General features: G+C 38.9%; 1 protein-coding gene and 1 long non-coding RNA gene across 2 annotated transcripts in view; one reads left to right on the top strand and one right to left on the bottom strand.

Moving 5' to 3' along the window:
• Positions 1 to 10,031, top strand: part of CWH43 (cell wall biogenesis 43 C-terminal homolog) — a 62,477-nt gene extending 52,446 nt beyond the window's left edge. Inside the window, exons 15-16 of the mRNA XM_040625409.1 lie at positions 4,967 to 5,122; positions 9,148 to 10,031. Of these exons, the coding sequence (XP_040481343.1) occupies positions 4,967 to 5,122; positions 9,148 to 9,226 (235 nt within the window). The 3' untranslated portion in view covers positions 9,227 to 10,031. The remainder of the gene's footprint in view (positions 1 to 4,966; positions 5,123 to 9,147) is intronic.
• The window catches only part of LOC103672721, a 61,939-nt gene that overhangs the window by 11,616 nt on the left and 34,112 nt on the right, over positions 1 to 16,211 (bottom strand). The window lies entirely within an intron of this gene.

Genomic DNA, 16,211 nt, shown 5'->3' with positions numbered 1-16,211 from the left:
TCACCCAGTTACCCCATCCCCCCACCTCCTTCCCTCCAGCAACCCTCAGTTTGTTTTCTATGAAACCCTCAGTCTCTTATGGTTTATGTCCCTCTCTGATTTCTTGTTTTATTTTTTCCTTTCTTCCCCTATGATCCTCTGTTTTGTTTCTTAAATTCCACATATCAGTGAGATTATATGATAATTGTCTTTCTCTGACTGACTTATTTTGCTTAGCATATTACCCTCTAGTTCCATCCACGTCATTGCAAATGGCAATATTTCATTTTTTTAAAGATTTTATTTATTTATTTAAGACAGAAGGAGAGAGGGGCGCCTGGGTGGCACAGCGGTTAAGCGTCTGCCTTTGGCTCAGGGCGTGATCCCGGCGTTCTGGGATCGAGCCCCACATCAGGCTCCTCCGCTATGAGCCCGCTTCTTCCTCTCCCACTCCCCCTGCTTGTGTTCCCTCTCTCGCTGGCTGTCTCTATCTCTGTCAAATAAATAAATAAAATCTTAAAAAAAAAAAAAAAGACAGAAGGAGAGAGCACGAGCAGGGGGAGAGGCAGAAGCAGCCTCTCCTCAGAGCAGGGAGCTGCATGCGGGGCTCGCTCCCAGGACCCTGGGATCATGACCTGAGCTGAAGGCAGGTACTTAACTGACCGAGCCACCCAGACACCTCCAAGATTTCTTTTTTTTTTTTTTGATGGCTGAGTAGTATTCCATGGTATATATATACCACATCTTCTTTATCCATTTATCTGTTGATGGACATCTGGGCTGTTTTCACAGTTTGGCTATCATGGACATTGCTGCTATAAACATTGGGGTGCAGGTGCCCCTTTGGATCACTACATTTGAAACTTTGGGGTACATATCCAGTAGTGCAGTTGCTGGGTTGTAGGGTAGCTCTATTTTCAACTTTTTGAGGAACCTCCATACTGTTTTCTGGAGTGGCTACAGTATGGTGCCTCTTCTTATAAGGACACTAATCTTACTGAATCAGGGTCCCACCCCTATGACCTCATTTAACTTAATCACTTCCTTAGAGGCCCCATCTCCAAATATGGCTACCCTGGGGGTTATAGCTTGACATATGAATTGTGGGGATGATACAAACATTTAGTTTATAACATGGAAAGTTAGCAGAACTAGAACAAAAAAAATCCTAAAATTTATATGGAACCACAAAACACCCCAAATAGTTAAAGCAATCTTGAAAAAGCAAAGCAAAGGTGGAGGCATCACATTTCCAGACTTCCAGCTATATCACAAAACTATAGTAATCAAAACAGTATGGTACTGGCACAAAGCCAGGCACATAGATCAGTGGAACAGAATAGAAAACTCAGAAATGAACCCACAACTATATGGTCAATTAATCTTCAACAAAGCAGGAAAGAATATCCCATGGGAAAAAGACAGTCTCTTCAACAAATAGTGTTGGGAAAACTGGACAGCAACATGCAAAAGAATGAAATTAGACGACCTTCTTTCACAAAACATGAAAATAAATTCAAAATGGATGAAAGATCTAAATGTGAGACAGGAAACCATGAAATCAGAGGAGAACATAGGCAATAACTGCTTTGAGATTGGCCATAGCAACTTCTTTCTAGATATGTATCCCGAGGCAAGGGAAATAAAAACAAAAATACACTATTGGGACTACATCACAATTAAAAGCTCCCACACAGCAAAGGAAGCAGTCAGCAAAACCAAAAGGCAACCTACAGAATGGCGAAGATATAGAAGATACTTGCAAATGACATATGTGATAGAGTCAGTATCCAAAATTTATAAAACTCAACACCCCCAAAATGAATAATCCAATTAAAAATGGGCAGAAGAAATGAACAGACATTTCTCCAAAGAAGACATCCAGATAGCCCAACAGACACACAAAATTATGCTCAATATCAGTCACCAACAGGGAAAAACAAATCAAAACTACAATGAGATCATCTCACACCTGCACAAGGGCTAAAATCAAAAACAGAAGAATAACAAGTGTTGGTGAGGATACAGATGAAAAGGAGCCCTCTTGCACCCTTGGTGTGAATGCAAACTGGTGCAGCCACTGTGGAAAACAGTGTAGAGGTTCCTCAAAAATTAAAAATAGAATTACCATATGATCTAGGAATCGTACTACTGGGTATCTATCCCAAAAATACAAAAACACTAATTCAGAGGGATACATGCACCCCTATGTTTATAGCAGCAGTATTTTTTTATTATGATATGTTAGGCACCATACAGTACAACATTAGTTTTTGATGTGTTCCATGATTCACTGTTTGCGTATAACACCCAGTGCGCCATGCAATACATGCCCTCCTTACTACCCATCACCGGGCTAGCCCATCCCCCACCCCCTCCCCTCTAAAACCCTCAGTTTGTTTCTCAGAGTCCATAGTCTCTCATGGTTCATCTCCCCCTCTGTTCCCCCCCCTTCATTTTTCCCTTCCTTCTCCTAATATCCTCCCTGCTATTCCTTATGTTCCACAAGTGAAACCATATGATAGTTGTCTTTCTCTGCTTGACTTAGTTCACCTAGCATAATCCTCTCCAGTTCCATCCATGTTGATGCAAATGTTAGGTAATCATCCTTTCTGACGGCTGAGTAATATTCTATTGTATATATGGACCACATCTATTTTATCCATTTGTCTGTTGAAGGGCATCTTGGCTCCTTCCCCAGTTTGGTTATTGTGGACATTGCTAATAGCATTATTTGCAATAGCCAAATTATGGAATCAGCCCAAGTGTCCACCAATAGATGAATGGATAAAGAAGAAGTGGTATATATACACACTGGAATATTATTTGGCCATAAAAGGAATGAAATCTTGCCATTTGCAATGCCACAGATGGAGCTAGAGAGTATCATGCTAAGCAAAATAAGTCATTCAGAGAAAGACAAACACTATGATTTCACTCGTGTGGAATTTAAGAAATAAAACAAATGAGCAAAGGGGAAAACAGAGAGGGAGGCAAACCAAGAAACAGACTCTTAGCTGTAGAGAACAAACTGACGGTCACCAGAGGGGAGACGGGTGGGGGGATGGGTGAAATAGGTGATGGGGATTAAGGAGCGCACTTGCTGTGATGAGTACTGGTGATACGCGGAAGTGCTGAATCACTATATTGTACACCTGAAACTAATATTATACTGTATGTTAACTAACTAGAATTTAAAATTAAAAAAAACCCAAATTAATGGAGTTAAGGATTATTGTTTTTCAGTTTCTATCCATAAAACCAATTCTATAAACTTTATCTCAACCATCTAATCCAATGCCATGCACTTCATAAGCACTTAGTAAAACCTACTGGACAACAAGAGATTCCTTGTTTTAGTAGACAGTTTGGAATGTCTGGTTCCTTATCTTCAAGGACTTTTAGAAGGACCTTGAAGGCAGTGTCTATGAAATGAGTTAGAACTTTGATCTTAGAGATTTGATAACTAACAGAAACTGATTTACTAGAGACAGTGACCTAGAATTACAGGGAACTGCACAGATTTGGGACCTGAGCTCAGACATATAGCTCAGCCTGTCAGATAGCTCCCACCCCATTCGGATGCAGTCACAGCTCTCCTCTTTCCCTTCACGGCGGGCAGACCTGCTGCCTCCACGTACCCCAGCTCTGGGTTTCTGTCTCTGTTTTGTGTGTAGTTACAGGTTTTGTTTTGAATGTTTCTCCTACTACTTGTCTGGCTCAGGCCCCCACCGCCTTTCACCTAAATCATTGCCATGGCCTCCTAACTGGTCTCCTTTCTTCTACCCTTTCCCTGGAGTCTGCTGTCTACACAGTCGCCGTCGCATTTCTGCACAGAACTGCTTGGATTTCCACCTCACTCTCAGAAGACTGAAGTCCTTAGAGGGGTCTGCAAGGAAAGTTTTGTATCATCCACCATCCCCGACATGCGTGCAGACCCTTCTCCTACTGGGTTCGCCCTTATGCCCTCCACTCCAGTCACTGGCCCTCAAAAAAGTCAACCGCATTCTCCTTTGTCACGTTTGCACTTGCTGTTCCCTTTCCCTAGAGCACCCTTCCACCGATATCTGTCTGGGTTGTTTCTGTATTTCATTCAGTCTTTGGCTCCAGTGTCACCCTGTCGGAGCGGTATGCTGACCAGCTACTGTAACTAGCAATCTCTGCCACTTGGCATTCGCTGTCCTCTCCACTCTTATTCCTCCGGGTGCTTAGGTACTTTTCACCACCTGATAGATTTGATACATACATACATATTTAATTTGTTCTCCCCAACTAGAACGAAAGCACTATGAGGACAAGGGTTTTGTTTTGCTCACTGTTTATCCCCCTATGTAGAACGATGCTTGCGTGTGTTAGGGACTTGAGACATATTTGTTCACTGAATAAGTGAGTGAATGACTGAAGCGGATAGGTTTTTTTTTGGAGAGGGAAAATATAAATAAAATAAAATGAATTCTTGGTTGCCCATGGTTCCCCCGTTTTTCCGTCTGGGCCTCACTGTAACTATTTGGATAACATCTATAAAATGCTTTGATTTCCTGGAGAACTGAAAGCTCTAAGCAAAAACAGGATGTGCAGTTCTTTTCAGACTTACAGAATCTTTTATTTTAGACTTGTAAATGTGCATGAAAATATCCATGTGGTATTTGAATTTTTAAAGGTAAGAAAGAGTTTAGGCAAATCCTCCTGTCATTCTGGAGAACTCCTGTTCTTGATGCAAAACATAATCGTGTGATAGGTGATTTGTAGAGACAGAATATTCATTAGTGTGTGTTTAGTTGATTAAATCTGTGTGCATGTTCCTTATTCATTTATGTAATAAAAGCAATATTTTGATAAATATTTGGAGTAATAAATCAAGCTAATTCTAGTGATGAAGAGTTATAAATGGAAAATTGGCCTAATAATGCAGGTGATATCTATTAGATCTCATCAGTTTTCTGTATGTTGATAAAACCTTTACAAACCATTTCTATTTCTGCCACAGACTGGGTTATGCAAGAATCTCCCATGCTGAACTGAGTGACTCTGAAATTCAGGTGGCCAAATTTAGGATCCCTGATGACCCCATTAATTATAGAGACAACCAGAAAGTGGTCACAGACCAGAGGGAAGTTCCAAAGGAAATTCATTTCAATCCTAGGTGAGTGCATTCCTTCATGAGGCACCACATCCCCTCTACAGACCTAAATATATTATCCCGCGATGAGTTCCAAATTATATGTGGTTCTAGAGGTTTGTTCAGGTAAAGATGCTCATGGTAGAAATGATAAGATACTGCTTGGGTTTAAGTTATGGTCCCTGCTTTCTGGGATAGAGTATCATGTTAGCATCCCATGGTCAGGTGAAAAAGATCACATTGGCATCCTCTTCATCACCATCACCATCACCATCACCATCACCATCACCATCACCATCACCACCGTAATGATAGCTAATATTTGAGTGTGCTGTGTCCCAGACCCTGTGCTAGGTGCTTTCGGTGTTTTCTCAGTTAATCATCATTGGGTCGGTACTCTCGGTATCCTCATTTTATAGGTAAGAAGTTGAGGCTGCGGAACACGAAGCAGCTTCACTAGAGTTACATAGCTAGTGAATGACAAAGCTAAGAAGAGGGAAGGAAGGCTGTCAGCATGGTTGGGTTGCTGAGAGTCTGAGCTCTGGCTACACACTGGGCTTACCTGGAGACACCCACCTCTGGGCTTTGAGTTTTAAAAAATCGTTCCCAGTTACCCTAATGTGCAATTAGGATTGAGGCTATGTAGAGGGGATAATTCATTTCCATTACAGAGATTCTAGCATGTGAAATATATTGGATTTTGTTTAGTTCTAAATGGAGGTTATCTGAGAAATCTATTTGCAGCGAATTATGTGCTTTGGAGGATGTGCTCTTTTTCCTTCCCATGACTAGATAATGAGGAGAAATGTCTGCATAAAACCAAGCCCAGAACATATCCTATATGTTATTATTATTTTACATTTCTACTACTTTTACCAGCTAATCGTTGTAGAAGCTTCTCAGACTTCATTTTATTTGCTCCCTGGGGCGTGGAGGGCGTGGGGGAGGGATGGTGGAATGTATGTTTTCTTTTTCATCCTTGTCTCTCCTTACAACGAGACAAAACTGTACCAAAGTGNAGGGAATGAATGTAAGAAGAGCTGTAACAAGTCTCGATTGCTTGCATTACCCTGTTTGACCTCACCCCTTGTGTGTGTGTAATATGCTGGTGAAGAGCACGGGCTCCGAGGCAAGTTACCTGGTTCCAATCCTCACTCTTGCCAGCAAACAGCTGGGGTACTGTGGGCAAGTTGGCTAATCTAATCTCTCTAAGCCTCAAGTCTCTCACCTGCAAAATGGGAAAAATAGTAGTGCCTGTCTCCTGACATAACTTGAGGTTTGAACGATACATGGAGTTCCTAGAATAGTGCCTGGTGATACATGTGCTTTTTTTTTTTCCTGTTCATACGTTTGTGCTGTCCGTGTACTCCTGGCATATTTCAATAAAGCTGTTTGGAAAATAAAAAAAAGAAAAGTACACGGTGAATGCTGAATAGGCAGTAGATACAATAGCAACAGTAATATTTGTAGGAGTCACAGAAGTAAAATCCAAAGTTTTCTTCTTTTTGTTGATGGAGGTGACTTCTCATATGGAAGCTAGAAAATCTGGGCAGATAAAGGTTCCCCTATTTCCTTATACATCAAGAGTGTGAAGAAGTCCAAATAAAATATTTTTAGCTAATCACAACTGCAGATTGATCCAAACCACCTGTGAAGGAAGCTAAATCTGTTTTCCCACTCAGTTTAATTATGAAAATAGCAAAAGCATAAGTAGAAAGCTTGTCTTAAGTTAAAAATTCCACATATATATATATGAACATTTATCAAATAAAAATAGTCAAAGAATACTAAGTTCATCAAAAATCCCATTCCTTTTGGGAGAAGATATTTGCAAATGACATTACAGATAAAGGACTGGTATTCAAGATCTATAAAGAACTTCTCAAACTCAACACCCAAAAAACAAATAATCAAGTCAAAAAATGGGAAAAAGACATGAAAAGATGCTTTTCCAAAGAAGACATATGAATGGCTCACAGACACATGAAAAAATGTTCATCATTAGCCATCAGGGAAATTCAAATCAAAACCACATTAAGATACCACCTTACACCAATTAGAATGGCAAAAATTAACAAGGCAGGAAATAACAAATGTTGGAGAGGATGTGGAGAAAGGGGAACTCTCTTACACTGTTGGTGGGAATGCAAGTTGGTACAGTCACTTTGGAAAACAGTATGGAGGTTCCTTAAGACATTAAAAATAGAGCTACCCTATGACCCAGCAATTGCACTACCAGGTATTTACCCCAAAGATACAGATGTAGTGAAAAGAAGGGGCACATGCACCCCAATGTTCATAGCAGCAATGTTCACAATAGCCAAACTGTGGAAAGAGCCGAGATGCCCTTCAATAGATGAATGGATAAAGAAGATGTGGTCCATGTATACAATGGAATATTACTCAGCCACCAGAAAGGATGAATACCCAGCATTTGCATCAACATGGATGGAACTGGAGGGGATTATGCTAGGTGAACTAAGTCAATCAGAGAAAGACAATTATCTTGTGATTTCACTTATATGTGGAACATGAGGAATAGCAAGGAGGGCATTAGGAGAAGGAAGGGAAAAATGAAGGGGGGAAATCAGAGGGGGAGATGAACCATGAAAGACTATGGACTCTGGGAAACAAACTGAGGGTTTCAGAGAGGAGGGGGGTAAGGGGATGGGTTAGCCCAGTGATGGGTATTAAGGAGGGCACATACTGTAATGAGCACTGGGTATTATATACAAACAATGAATCATGGAACACTACATCAAAAACTAATGATGTACTGTATGGCGACTAACATAATAAAATAAAATAAAATAAAATAAAATAAAATAAAACTTAAAAAAAGTCCCATTCCTTAATTCAATAAGTTCTCTTTGAAGTACCACAGTGTCATCACCATGCTAGGCCTTGAGCTAGATAGTGAGGACAAAATGGTGAATAAGATCAGGTCTTTGTCCTATGGGGCTTATGTTCTAGTGGGGGGGTAAGCAACTCAAAAGTTATCACTGGTAATAGTTTGGATACATCGTTGCTTTTTATATGCATATGTATCTATATATCACACAGTTATGTCAACTTTATAATTAGATGAAACATGTATGTACGTACGTGTGCATCTGTATATTCGTTCTATTTATTAATCTCATTTTTTTCATCCAGATAGTGTCTGGTGAGCCTCCTTCCATAATAGTGTATTCTTCTGAAAATGTTTTTAAACGATTGCATAATATACCATTATATGGCTGTACCAAATAGAGCTAACCAAGTTAGTTGTTTTTGTACTTTTATTCTTTCATTATTATAAGAAGTCTTCTGGGGACTCCTTATTATATCTTGGGGCATATCCTTGATAACTTTCCTAGGATTCAGTTGTAGTCATAGAATAGCAGATCAAAGGTGCTATTTTAATATTCCTTTTTATTGTTTTGCGATGACGAAAAAAAGAGACCTCCTATTTCTTGCATTATGGAGGTTAGGTGAATATTGCGATTGCTGATGAAGAAAAGGAAGCCAGTGGCTTCATTTACTCAGGTCTTAGCTTCCTTTCTAGTGCTTTTGTATTTCATATACCAACCAGAGCTGTATAATTAATTAATTAATCATCAGCAAGGCGAGTTGTTCATCTGTAGCACCTGTAGAAGACTTAGAAGTTGAAATGTGCCAAAGTAGATTACATATGCATTAATGTGACATAAATAACATTTCAGGTTTCATGATCCCTTCATCCATAAAATGGATATTATTCAAACTGAAGACTAGAGAGAAAATCCAGACTGATCTTCTGCCAGTGTTATCAGCCAATAATTCTCAAACAGTTGTGCTTTTGGAATGATTCATAACCATGGAAAGAGGACTTTGAAGGTTAAAATGGTAGTCTGCCTTTCCCATATGCATGAATCCTTTTTTTATTTCTGCATTTGCTGCTTTGTAAATTGATCATTTCTCTCCTGGTTTTATAATAGATAAGTAAAACCATAACAGATTATGGCTGAAATTTTATATAAGAATGTACCTTCCTGAATGGCTTTTACATGTCATTTACATTTTTTCAGATTTGGATCCTACAAAGAAGGACACCATTATGAGAACAATCATCATTTTCACATGAGCACTCCCAAGTACTTTTTATGAACTATTTAAAACAGGATTAATTGAGCAAATCTAAGGGCAACAAAGGCAGAAGAAGAAGAAGAGATGAATGAAAGTGGGGAACTACACGTAAAGAACCTCAATTTTGAAAAAAATATGGTATTTATGCAGTGGGAAATTCTATCAATTTATAAAATATATTGCTAAGTAAAAGCATTTCTCCAAATTGTTTTTCTTACATTTCTGATAAAATATAGAATGTGGGGTAATATAAGAAAGTTTTACTGCTAGAGATAATAAAAATGTCATATCTTTTTAGTGATTAAAAATAGGAAACTGATTTATTGATAAGCTAGAAGGGCTACTTAAAAAAAACAACAGCCTTAAATTCCTCTTGGGACAAAGCAAAGAAAAAATGTTTAATGATTAAGTCTAATTGTTAGAAGAATTTTGTGTTCATATAACTATTGTGGACTCATCAGGAGAAGCTTGCCCATCACCATCCTTCCTGGAGCTATGATAGAATCATCTGTCATTTTCTCCCACGGCTGTACATGACACACTGTGGCGTTATCTCCAGTCAGGCCCCAGGTGTCAGGGAGCACACCTCAGCACAGAAAGAGGTCCCACAGAATGCATTTTTCTTCGCAAGAACCAAACAGGTAGGTAATGGGGAGAATTTAGCCCAACGGCACCATCCCTACAGTGAATAATAATTTAAATGTTGATAGAGACACATGCCATCTTAGAACTGCAAAGGGCCCTAAATGTTGTTTTATCTTCTGAGGGAGAGATAAAAAAGATAAGAGAAAGAAATTAAAATTCGTTTTTGGAGTACAGATCCTTTACCTCTTTGGTTAGGTTTATTCCTAGGTATCTTATGTTTTTGGTGCAATTGTAAACGGGTTCAATTCTTTAATTTCTCTTTCTTCTGTCTCATTGTTAGTGTATAGAAGTGCAACTGATTTTTGTGCATTGATTTTATATCCTGCAATGTTGCTAAATTCCTGTATGAGTTTAGCAATTTTGGGGTGGAGTCTTTTGGGTTTTCCAAATAAAGTATTATGTCATCTGAAAAAATGCTTCACATCGCTTGGCATCAGGGAAATACAAATCAAAACCACAATGAGATACCACCTCACACCAGTCAAAATGGCTAAAATTAGCAAGACAGGAAACAGCAAGTGTTGGCAAGGATGCAGAGAAAGAGGAACCCTCTTACCCTGTTGGTGGGAATACAAGCTGGTACAGACACTCTGGAAAATGGTATGGAGGTTCCTCAAGAAGTTAAAAATAGAGCTACCCTACGACCCAGCAATTATGTGTATATATGTGTGTGTGTATGTGTGTATACACACACACAATGGAATATTACTCAGTCATCAGAAAGGGTGAATACTTACCATTTACATTGACATGGATGGAACTGGAGGGTATTATGCTGAGCGAAATAAGTCAATCAGAGAAAGACAATTATCATGTGGTTTCACTCATACGTGGAACATAAGAAATGGCAAAGGACCACAGGGGAAGGGAAGGAAAACAAAACAGAAGTCATCAAAGAGGGAGAAGAACTATGAAAGACTCTTAACTATAGGAAACAAACTGAGGGTTGCTGGAGGGGAGATGGGGAGGGGGTTGGGGTAATTGCGTGATGGGCATTAAGGAAGGTATGTGATGTGATGAGCACTGGGTGTTACATGAAACTGATAAATTATTGAACACTACATCTGAAACTAATGATGTACTATAAATTGGCTAATTGAATTTAAGTAAAAAAATAAAGAAGAGTTAATATCTGTTCTCCTCAAACTATCCAAAAATATAGAAGAGGAAGGAAAGTTTCCAAATACATTCTATGAGGCCAGCATTACCCTGATACCAAAACGAAAGACACAATAAAAAAGAAAACTATAGGCCAATATCCCTGATGAACATAGATGTAAAATTCCTCAACAAAATATTAGCAAACTGCATTCAACAATACATTAAAAGGACCACTGGGGTCAAGTGGAATTTATCTCAGGGATGCAAGAATGGTTCAATATGCGGAAATCAATGTGACACACCACTTCAACAAAATGAAAGTTAAAAATCATATGGTCATCTCAATAGATGCTGAGAAAGCGTTTGACAAAATTCAACATCCATTCATGTCAAAAACTCAACAGAGTGGGTGTAAGAGGAACACATTTCAATATAATAAAGGCTATATATGAAAGATCCACAGCTAACATCATTCTCAACGGTGAGAAACTGAGAGCTTTCCCTCTAAGATCGGGAACAAGACAAGGATGTCCACTCTCACTACTTTTATTCAACATAGCACTGGAAGTCCTAGCCACAGTAATGACTAGAAAGAGAAAAATAAGAGGCATCTATATTGGTAAAGAAGTTAAACTGTCACCATTTGCAGATGTCATAATACTATATATAGAAAATCCTAAAAACTTCACCCAAACTACTAGATGAATTCAGTAAAGTTGCAGGATACAAAGTTAATACCCAGAAATCAATAGCATTTCTATACACTAAAAACAAAGTAGCAGAAAGAGAAATTAAGAAAATAGCTCCCTTTACAATGCCACCAAAAAGAATAAAGTACCTAAGAATAAACTTTAATGTAGGAGGTGAAAGACATATACTCTGAAAACTTTAAAATTTGCATGAAATTGAAGATCACACAAACAAATGGAAAGATATTCCATGCTCATGGATTGGAAGAATTAATGGTTAAAATATCTATACTACCCAAAGCAATCCACGGATTCAACGCAATCCCTATCAAAATACCAAGAGCTGCAACAAATAATCCTAAAACTTGTATAGAATCACAAAAGACCCCAAATAGGCAAAGCAATCTTGAGAAAGATGAACAAAGCTAGAAGTATTACACTCCCAGATTTTAAGGTATAATACAAAGCTGTAGTCATCAAAACAATATAGTACTGGCACAAAAAAGACTTGTATATCAATGGAATAGAATAGAATAGAGAGCCCAGAAATAAATACATGCTTATGGGGCCAATTAATTTACAATAAATGAGGCAAGACTATACAATGGGGTAAAGACCATCTCTTCAATAAATGGTATTGAGGAACACTGGACACCTACATGCAAGTCTGAAAGTGAACCACTTTCTTACACCACACACAAAAATAAACTCAAGATGGATTAAAGACCTAAATGTGAGACCTGAAACTGTAAAAGTCCTAGAAGAGAACAAAGGCAGCAATTTCTCAGACATGAGATGTGGCAACATTTGTCTAGATATGTCTTCTAAGGCAAGAGCAAAAATGAATTATTGGGACTGCATAAAAATAAAAAACTTTTGCACAGTGAAGGAAACCATCAACAAAACAAAAAGGCAGCCTACTAAATGGGAGAAGATATTTGCAAGTGATATATCCAATAAGGGGTCAATATCTAAAATATACAAAGGACTTACACAACTCAACACACACACACACACACACACACACACACACACACACACAAACCAATCTGATTGAAAAATGGGCAGAGGCCCTGAGTAGACATTTTTCCAAAGAAGACATCCAAATGGCCCAATAGTTACATGAAAAGATGCTCAACATCACTCGTCATTAGGGAGATGCAAATCAAAACCTCAATAAGGTATCACCTTATGAATGGCTAAAATAAAAAGGATAAGAAATGACAAGTATGGCAAAGATGTGGAGAAAAAGGGACCCTTGTGCACTGTTGGTGGGAATGCAAATTGGTGCAGCCACTGTGGAAAACAGTATGGAGGTTCCTCAAAAAATTAAAATAGAAATACCATATGATCCAACAATTCCACTACTGGGTATTTTCTCAAAGAAGATGAAAACACTGCTTTGAAATTTGTAGCATTATTTACAATAGCCAAGATATGGAAGCAACCTAAATGTCCACTGATAAGTAAGGAAGATATGATATGTGTACACACACACACACACACACACACACACACACACACAGAGGAATATTATGTAGCCATACAAAAGGGTGAGATTGTGCCATATGGGACAGCACGGATGGACCTAGAAAATACTGTAAGTGAAGTAAGTCAGACTGAGAAAGACAAATATGACTTCAATCATGTGTGGAATCTAAAAAAACAAATGAATAAACAAACAAAAAGCAAAACCAGACCCATAAATATAGAGAACAAACTGATGGTTGCTGGAGGGGAGGGGGAAGAGGGTTGGGCAAAAATGCGTGAAGGGGAGTGGGCGTTTCCAGTTATGGAATGAATAAGTCACGGGAATAGAAGGCAGAACCCAGGGAATACAGTTGATGAAATTCTAATAGCGCTCTATGGGGACAGATGGTCGTGACACTTGTGGTGAGCACAGCGTCATGTATAAACGTGTCAAATCACCGTGCTGCACAGCTGCAACTCATGTGACATCATGTGTCAACTACACTCTAAAAATTTTTTTAAATTAAAAAAAATTCTACAAATGATTTGGTACTTTAAAAAGTGGAGCCTAACTCTCCTTTTTTGAGTGGGGGATAGACGTAATGAATCACTCCTGCTGAAGAGAATAAAGTGAAAGTGATGGCATGTGACTTCCAAGCTGAGGTTGTAAGATATTGCGGTTCCTGCCTTCGTCTCACTCTCCTGGGTCTGAGAGAGGCCAGCTGCCATATCATAAGCAGCTCTGAGGAAAGGTGGTGAGGAACTAAGGCCTCTTGCCAATGGCCATGTCAGTGAACCACCTCAGACGTGGCACCTCCAGCCTCAGCCAAGCGTCAGACTGTACTTCAGCCCCAGCTGACATCTTGACTGCAACTCCTGAGAGACCTAAGTCCAACCGTGTAGCTCGGCTGTCCCTAAATTCTTAACAGACGGTAACTGCTGTTTTAAGCCACCTATGTACTGGGGCAATTGGCTATGCATCAGTAGATAGCTAACACAGCCCTCGAGCCTATTCACGTTTGGGGAACTCTGAGAACCTGACAACAGCAGACGTATTACTTAGGCCATAGTTCTGTGCTAGCACAAGGTGCTGGTGGAGGTGTCACCTGAGAAAGACATTGCCCTTTTCTCTGGAACCTAACTGCCAGTTTGGGGAGACAGAAAGATACAAGAACAGCTTGAATAGTAACTTCTGACTGTTGACCTTCTATTGAACCACGTGCTTTAGCAACATTATCTCCTGATGGCAATACTACAAAGTTACGTAACCTAGATGCCAACTGGGGTCCCCTTACTTTCAGCTCCGGATAAGATGGCTGGAATCATTCTGAAGATAGTGTCCTGAAGACAGTGTCCTCCCCAAGATTTCTGGGAATTGTGGGAGGTTAAAGGGCAAAGTTCACATTTTTATGATCTCTCTCATTTTCCACTGTCATAATTCAGTTCACAGATGGTCTCACTCTTGCACTTCTGACTTGGCTTACGCTACAATGAAAGGTCGAGAGAGTGCATTTAATGCACCTGCCCAGTGCCTGGACTCAGCAGGTACTCAGTATTTCCCAAAGTTCTGGGGAAGCAGATCTACGCTGACAGCAAGTGTCGCCTCTGTACTGTGACAGGCACACATAGGCCTCGATTCTTCCCTTGACTTCCTCAAGACAAAGTAAAACAGAACACTCTCACCATGTGTTTTAGTGAGTAGCATATTTTACTGAAGATCTTGAAAGACAGAGAGGAGTTTACATTATAGAAACCCAAAACACCTTTAAATAGAATAGATATTCTTTTGTTTTACAAATCTTTTGTCTCCTTCACATCATGTAGTTTAGGGGTCTCCCTCTTAACCTTCTCTGGGTTTCCACATCTACCCCATATATCTGTTAATTTCTAATTCAGTTCAGATTATCTCTTTTTTTTTTTTTAGTCTCCTTCTTACTCATCAAGCTCTCAGGACCTACTTACATCTCAAATAGCTTATCCAAGGTGGAGATTTCAATACTCCTCTCTCAGTAAGTGACAGAATAAGCAGAAAGTTTGAACAATACAGTTAAACTTAACCTAACACAATTAATGTATAGAACAGTGCCCCAAGGCAACTTCAAATTACTCATTCTTTTCAAGTGCACATGGAATATTTACCCAAATTGACCATTTCCTGGCCAAAAAACCAAAACTCAACAAATGTCGAAACAATTAATACAAAGTTTATTCTCTAATGACAATGAAACTAAGCTAGAAACAAATAGCAAAAAGATAATGAGAAAGCCCTAAATACTGGAAATAGAATAATAAACTTCTAAGTAACCCATGGGTCAAAGAAGAGCTCACAATGGAAAATATTTTGAACTAAATAGTACTGAAAATATGGCATATCGAGAAATACTGGTAACTTAAATAGACATTGACCCTCTATTGAACAAAGTGTTTTACCAAAATTATTTTGTTAATGGGCATCATCCAATCCATACAGATATACCTGTATCTATAGCTATCTATATCTATGCTATATATAGGTATCTATCTGTCTATCTATCTATCTATCTATCTATCTATCTATCTATCTATCTATCTTCATCTCCTATTGTTCTATTCTCTGGAGAACCCAGACTAATACAATATCAAAACTGAAAAGAATGTTAAATGAAAGTAAAATTACAGGCCAATCTCTATCATGGACATGGATGTAAAATTCCTAAGTGAAATATTGGCAAACCAAATCCAGCATTGTATAAAAAGACAATATGTTATGAATAAGTTAGGTTTATTCCAGGATGCAGTCTCAGTTTAACATTTGGAAGTCTAACAATATAATTCTCCACCTCAATATATGTAAAGACATATCTAAGAAAGCACTTGATAGAACTTGATACCCATTCATTATTTTTTTTAAAGATTTTATTTATTTATTTGAGAAAGAGAGAGAGCAGGGGGAGGAGCAGAGGGGAAGGGAGAGGGAGGGGAAAGAATCCCAAACAGACTCTGCACTGAGTGTGGAGCCCCACGTGGGGCTCGATCCCATGACCTTGAGATAATGATCTGAGACAAAGCCAAGAGTTGTATGCCCAACTGACTGAGCCACCCGGGCGTCCCCTATTCATTAT

Source organism: Ursus maritimus, unplaced genomic scaffold, assembly GCF_017311325.1.
Source record: "Ursus maritimus isolate PB19 unplaced genomic scaffold, ASM1731132v1 scaffold_8, whole genome shotgun sequence".
In the NCBI taxonomy this organism is placed as follows: domain Eukaryota; kingdom Metazoa; phylum Chordata; class Mammalia; order Carnivora; family Ursidae; genus Ursus; species Ursus maritimus.
This window is presented reverse-complemented; position numbering and strand designations above follow the sequence as displayed.